This window comes from Myodes glareolus, chromosome 17 (assembly GCF_982192425.1).
Source record: "Myodes glareolus chromosome 17, mMyoGla1.1, whole genome shotgun sequence".
Lineage (NCBI taxonomy): Eukaryota > Metazoa > Chordata > Mammalia > Rodentia > Cricetidae > Myodes > Myodes glareolus.
The window spans coordinates 23468940-23476042 of NC_142042.1; the positions used below are offsets into that span (position 1 = coordinate 23468940).

The 7103-nt window shown below is 44.2% G+C and overlaps 1 protein-coding gene across 3 annotated transcripts in view; it reads right to left on the minus strand.

The window, feature by feature from the left end:
• Positions 1–4920, minus strand: part of Cenpe (centromere protein E) — a 60713-nt gene extending 55793 nt beyond the window's left edge. For all 3 annotated transcript variants that reach the window (XR_015735304.1, XM_087897558.1, XM_087897557.1), the window contains exons 1-6: positions 4796–4920; positions 3076–3164; positions 1849–1938; positions 1588–1706; positions 760–879; positions 18–99 (exon numbers count right to left, since the gene is read on the minus strand). Coding sequence is in view for 2 of the 3 variants with exons in the window: in XM_087897558.1 (XP_087753684.1) it covers positions 18–99; positions 760–879; positions 1588–1706; positions 1849–1938; positions 3076–3164; positions 4796–4851 (556 nt within the window). In the remaining variant the exon portion in view is untranslated. The remainder of the gene's footprint in view (positions 1–17; positions 100–759; positions 880–1587; positions 1707–1848; positions 1939–3075; positions 3165–4795) is intronic.
• Between the last annotated feature and the right edge of the window lie 2183 nt (positions 4921–7103).

A 7103-nucleotide genomic window follows, 5' to 3' on the forward strand; every position in this document is an offset into this window, starting at 1 on the left:
TACAGCAGCAGCCTTACTTTCTCCTGTTGTGATCCATTTCAAAGCCATTTCTGCTGTATAAACCACTTCTTCTGTAAGATCAGCAACATATACATTTCTCTGAAAACAGTTTAATCATGAAAATATTAGACAAAGTTTGCTTTCAAAGTTAAAATCTACTGTAGAATTTGGGAAAGTAAAAAAAAAGAGGGAATGATTATTCTGTAGAAAAAAAGCAACTTATTCACTTATTTTATAAACTTCATTATAGAAAGAAACTTGCAAATAAATACATCACACACCAAAATTATGCAGACTCAAAATATGTACAGCTCAGTAAACTTTCATGTGCTTAGAATGGGCAACTGGAACAGAACCTATTTTAAAGTATAAATTTTCTGCATCAAATACATTTTATGCCCTTAGTCATATTAATTCATTAAGTTTTAAATAAATTCATACCATTATATATGACCATTTCATACATATACCTGGATTACTCTACCATCCTTTACCTCTCTCATACCCCACCAACCCCATCATTGGTGCCAGCGCTGTTCCTGACAAGACTTTTAGTTAATTAGGGACATTTATGTGTTTACTGAATCCAAACTGGATCTGCTTAAAGCGAGGTTCACAAGTGAAGGCAATGACCTTCTCCTTGTAGCAAACGGTTCAGCATTGTTCACAGGGCCCCCGAAAGCCGCCTCCCTCCCTGACTGACCGCTGGCAGGCCCATTCTGTGCTGACCCAGTGATGTCACCTAGTTCTTTTACTCACGTTGATGTCTTCCCGAATTATCAAAGGTTTCATTTTTTGGGCACTACAGAGTAAGTCTGTAATGGTTTCATTATAGATCTCCATGTAAGACACCCGTAGGAGAAATTCTCTCTCAGGAAACTAGGAGAAAAAAAAGCACCCATTTATAAGCTGGCATTATACAGTCACTCACTGGTAGCAAAGAGCCCAACAGAATTCACGGCTATATGCTGATAAAAACACAAAGGCGGTATTTCAGAAGTAACGAGTTATCTAGGCTCAAGAGAAAGCCCTGACAACAGATGCTCCCTCTGGCTTTCGTGATCAAGTTTTGTAAACACTGCCCCCCCCCCCCCTTCTCTTCCCTTCCCTTTACTTCACAGATCATTTTTATGGCTCCTAAGGAATCACTAGGAACCAGCTGGGCAGTGGTAGTGCACGCCTTTAATCCCAGCAGGAGGCAGAGGCAGGAGGATCTCTGAGTTCAAGGCCAGCCTGGACAGGCTTCAAAGCTACAGAGAAACCCTGTCTTGAAAAAACAACACAAACAAACAAAAAAAGGAAAAAGAATTACGGGTAACTAAACAAAGCTAACATGGAACTAACTGTTCTGATAGGATCTGCTACTGTTTAGTCTGCTTGTTGTTGGGAATAATATTGCTCTGAGACTCAGTGGGAAAATAAATCCAAGAACTTCAAGTTCTAGGAAGCGTGTGAAGCAACGCTATGCTTTTCTTCTTTTCCCACGAAAGTCAGGAGATGAGTGTGACTGTCCCTGTCTCTTTCACCAATTGCCACTCAGCTGCCACTACTTTTCCCTACATGTGCTAGGAAGTCTGGCGTTGCTACCTTCTTGATCCTTTGGAAAATGTCATGGATTGCCCTGGGTATAACTCCCACACAGTCCTCAGAGCCCATCATAGTATGTGTTTTTCCTGATGCAGTTTGCCCATAGGCAAATATGGTACCTGTAGAAGCAAGTAAAACAGACAAATAAGCACACACAAAGACTCAAAACGAACTTCTAGTGAATAAAACTACCAATACTTAAGTTAATGGAACAGACATTGAAGACCTAAGGCATTCCCGCAACAGGAAGTGAATACAGACCATTGTAGCCCTGTATGGCAGAATTGATGATCGGTACGGCGATTTCTTCGTACACATTTTTAGTGGATTCATTACTATGAAAGACACGATCTAAAAAGAACGACATAGAAATTCAATCAAACATATCGACTCTTTTTCAAAGTGTTAGTAATTACCCAAAGACATAAACCGTCAGGGTCTAAAATGGTGACATAGCTGGGATTTTATTTCTTTAATTTCTTTCTTTTCTTTCTCTCTTCCCCCCCCCCCCCCGTAAACAATCTTCTCCAGGGGAAAATGCCCTGTTCTTCATATAGAAAAAAACCTACAAGTCAACAACCCTACGTATTTTCAAAGGCCTCAGAGCACAGTGGCTCAGATGGGTCTAGAGTCTGTTAGGTACAATCCTGATTGGATTCTCTAAGTGTTGGGCTTCAGTCTAGAATTTATAAGACAGGTACATTACTGTCTTTATAGAATTATTGTGATCATATCGGTACTTAGAAAATGTGAGCAGCGATTTTTGAGAAATCTTATTTTATAACATATCTTGCCAAAAGCCTTGCTCAAGCTAAATCAAGAAAACATCAAACAAAAAAATGTGGCAGGAAACAGTCGTCTGCCTGCTAAATTTAGGTATTTGTACTGATAAATTTGCCACTCTAGTATCTGAATCTTTGCTTTTGTTAATAAACTTAAAAAAAAAAAGTGACAGTTTCCATGGTGAAAAAGTCCACAGGGGACAACAAGGAACCCAGCCATCAGCGTGATTCTTAACAGTCGTCCCATAGGCAGAAGTCATGGGAAAACCAAGCACCACATTCAGGCTGTGTAAAGTCAGGATTTCGGGTGAAGGGGAGTTGGCAAACGCTTGTACTTCAACCTCAGTTGCTGAGTTCTAATCTTCTATATGTGGGGAGGGCAACTAAACCTTATTTAGTAGTAAAGTCTTGGGGAATCTGTAACCTCGGTTTTATAATCTCCTAAACATACAGTGTTACCTCTAACATTATAATATATTATATAATGGCTGTTTACCAGGGATCATTTTATTTCACATACTTCTCCGAACATTTCAGTTTTAACAAGGTGACAGCCTAGGGTCTGGGAAAATGGCTCAGCTAAGAGCACTTATTTTGTAGTTCAGGTTGCCCTTGAACTCCTGATCTTCCTGCCTTCAAGACTTCAGAGTGCAAGGAACAGAAGCTACACTTGCACGGGATAACTCTGACGCTGTTATACACTTACCAAAATTGAAGGATTTCCCCCCGTCACTCTGGTAAATAGTATTACTGTCAGTTTTCCAGTAAACATGGGCGTCCTCTCCGAGTTCTTCTCTGGAAGAAGAGAACCCAGAACTTTAGAATAAGGTGAGTGATCACAGAGGTTGGCCCACAGGAGGGATCATCTAAAACACTTCACATTCTGAAGAATACCTCAGAAGCTGGCAATTACAGAAAATCTGCCTTGGGAGGGTCAGGACTTAGCTGTCATAAATGAACCTTAGCGATCTGCTTCTCATTAGTGAAGGCCCTCACTCTAATACCAGTCTGGGAGGAGAGCAGTGCAAAGCGCTACTCAGATTAGGTTTCTTTCCTAGGGGTGTCTGACGTCTCACATGTGACCCGAGGCCTTCATGGAGAACCTTCCAATAGACTGCCACAAAAGAAATAAAAAAGCAAAACACCCCCAATCTCTTGTAAAATAAAGTTTTATAGTTTCAAGTATGATTATGGTTTTATGTTGCTCTATATTCATGGTTATTTCTGGCTGGGGTCTACCGTCAGTCTGAAACCCTTAAAAAAACAACAACTTTGGAAACTTCTGGAAAACTTAACATGCCATAAATTACCTGAATGATCCCACTAATCTCAATTTCTCTCTCTCTCTCTCTCTCTCTCTCTCTCTCTCTCTCTCTCTCTCTCTCTCTAGTACGCTGCCCTGGTTGGCCAGGAACTCACTAGGTAGCCGAGGCTGGTCTACAACTTAAGAGATAGCCCTGCCTCTGCCTCCAGAGTGCTGGGGCTAAAGCTATGAACCACAACGGGAGCACTCTAATTTCTTCAATGCCATCTTCCTCTAAATTCCTATACACACCAAGCACCACATTCATCAACCACTGATCCATCCATCAAGTAACTGCCTATCCTTTCTTTCACGGAAAGTGTCTGGATTTTCCTGATACCAGGCGCCCCCAACCAACCTGTCACCTTTGAAGGTTCAATGTCTCTTCCCACATTCTCCATGCTCACTTTCCACAGTGTATTGCAATGGCTTACCGGTACATACGCTGTTCTAGTTTGCTTTCTGTTGCTATGACAAAATATTCCGATCAAAAGCATCTTGGACAAGAACAGGTTTATTTCAGCTTATACTTCTAGCACTGAGGGGAAGCTGGGCACGGTTTCAAGTAGGAGCAGAGACAATATCCATGAAAAAATACTGTTAGCTGTCCTGCCCTTTCTGGCTTCGGCTCAGTTAGCTTTCTTATACAGCCTTGGATCCCAATGAGCAAGTACGGCACCACCCACACTGGCCAGAACCCTCCAGTAGAGTCTCCCTCAGATAAAGCTAGGCTGTCAAGTTGACAGTTAAAGCAAACCAGGAGAAAACGTTTCCCAAATTAGGGAAGAAACTTCTTAAGTACAAGAAATCCCCAATTTTGAGACTCTCAACCGGTTCGATACCAATTTCGCGAACCCCAAAAGCTTTGGCATCTCTAGCTGAAGGCCGGAAGCTAGCAAACCCGGGAGACTGCATTTCCCACTTCCTGCCTTGTCTTTCTAGCATTTCCGACCCTTCTCCACGACTGCACATTTTCTGTCCCCGTCACGGTCTGAACTTGTCCTCGGGAAACACGGAGTCCTGCTCCGAGGCGTCGGTGCAACCCGGACAGCGCGGCCGGGGCGCAGGTGCCCAGCCGGGAGGGTAGCGCAGTCGCCCGTCCCCTCCGGCCCACGCCGCCTACCTGCTGTTGAGCGGCCGCACCCGCACGCACACCGCCACCGCCGCCTCCTCCGCCATCCCGCCGGCTGCAGCCCAGGAAAACGCAGAAGATCAACGGCGTCCACCAAGCTCCGGGACCGCCCCGCCTTTAAATTTAAAATGTCCTTAACGTCGCAGCTTATTGGGCCGCGCAGCGTCATGACGTCACGGGACCGTCCACGTGCCGCGCGGGAAGGGGGGGTGCGGGGAGGCGGTGGGCGTGTCCGTAGATCCAGTGTAGGCAGGCGGGGGACAATCCTGGATCCCGGACTTGAGAAACGCAGAGCTGCGAGAGAGGTCCTGTAAGAGATCGTTAGTCAGGAGCCACCGAATACCAGCTTCCTCCCTACCCCACCCTTGGAGAGCTATCAGTTTGCAGAAAAGTTTTATAATCTTTAAAAAAAATAAACTAAACCTTTGCTTTGTTTTAAAGCCTCCAATGGGAAGAGTTGGAACTCCAAGTCCGGTCAGAAAAGGAAGACATTTGTATTTCTTTAGAACTGCATTGAGGCGTTTTCCGTTTTCTTTCTTTCTTTTTTATTTTATTTTTATTTTTTTACTACTTTATAAATAAACCCATTCAAAATTCCCACTTTCCCCCTCCTCGCACTTCCCTCCCGGTCCCCCACTCACCCCTCTCCCCCTCCAGTCCTAAAAGAGGGCAGGGTACCCTGCCCCGTGGGAAGTCCAAGGCCCTCCCCTCTCCATCCAGGCCTCGGAAGTTATGCATCCAAATGGACTAGGATCCCCAAAAGCCAGTACATGCAGTAGAGACAAATCCCAGTGCCATTATCATTGGTTTCTCAGTCTGTCCCAATTGTCAACCACATTCAGAGGGTCCAGTTTGATCCCATGCTCGTTCAGTCCCAGCCCAGCTGGATTTGGTGAGCTCCCATTAGCTCCCGGATACTGTCTCAGTGGGTGGAGCAACCACTCGTGGTCCAGACTTCTGCTCTTCACCTGGACCTTGGGAGCTCAGTCCAGTGCTCCGATGTGGGTCTCTGTCTCTGTCTCTGTCTCTGTCTCTGTCTCTGTCTCTGTCTCTGTCTCCATCTGTCACCAGACTAAAGTTCTATGGTAATATTCAAGATAGTCATCAGTCTGACTACAGGACAAGGCCAGTTCAGGCACCCTCTCCTCCACTGCCCAGGGTCCTAGATGGGGTCATCTCCGTGGACTCCTGGGAATTCCTTCAGAGTCAAGCCTCTTAGCAACCCCAAAATGACTCCCTCAATTAAGATACCTCCTTCCCTACTCCAATATCCGTCCTTCCTCCATCTCAACCATCCCACTCCCCCAAGCTCTCCCCAACCCTCCCCTTCTCCCTTCTCTCTCTCCCTCTCCCCTTCCCTCCACCCCAGTGCTCCCAACTTTTGCCGGCAATCTTGTCTGCTTCCAATTTCCAGGAGGATCTATATATGTTTTTCTTTAGGTTCACCTTATTACTTGGCTTCTCCAGGATCACGAACTATAGGCTCAATGTCCTTTGTTTATGGCTAGATTCCACTAATGAGTGAATACATACCATATTCAATTTTTGGGTCTGGGTTATCTCACTCAGGATAGTGTTTTCTATTTCCATCCATTTGCATACAAAATTCAAGATGTCATTGTTTTATACAACTGAGTAGTACTCTAATGTGTAGATGTGCTACACTTTCTTTATCCATTCTTCCACTGAGGGGCATCCAGGTTTTTCCAGGTTCTGGCTATTACAATAATGCTGCTATGAACATAGTTGAACAAATGCTTTTGTGGTATGATAGGCCATCTCTTGGGTATATTCCCAAGAGTGGAATTGCTGGGTCCTGAAGAAGGTTGATTACCAATTTTCTGAGAAGCCGCCACACTGATTTCCAAAGTGGTTGCACAAGTTTGCATTCCCACCAACAATAGATGAGTGTTCCCCTTACTCCACATCCTCTCCAGTATAGGCTTTCATTGGTGTTTCTGATTTTAGCTATTCTGACAGGTGTAAGATGGTGTCTCAAAGTTGTTTTGATTTGCATTTCCCTGATAGCTAAGGAAGTTGAACATGTCCTTAAGTATTTTTTGACCATTTGAAATTCTTCTGTTGAGAATTCTCGGTTCAGTTCAGTGCCCTATTTTTTAATTGGGTTATTTACAGTTTTAGTGTCTAGTTTCTTGAGTTCTTTGTATATTTTGGAGATCAGACCTTTGTCTGATGAGGGGTTGGTGAAGATCTTCTCCCAATCAGTAGGTTGCCTTTTTGTCTTACTGACAGTGTCCTTTGCTTTACAGAAGCTTCTCAGTTTCAGGAGGTCCCATTT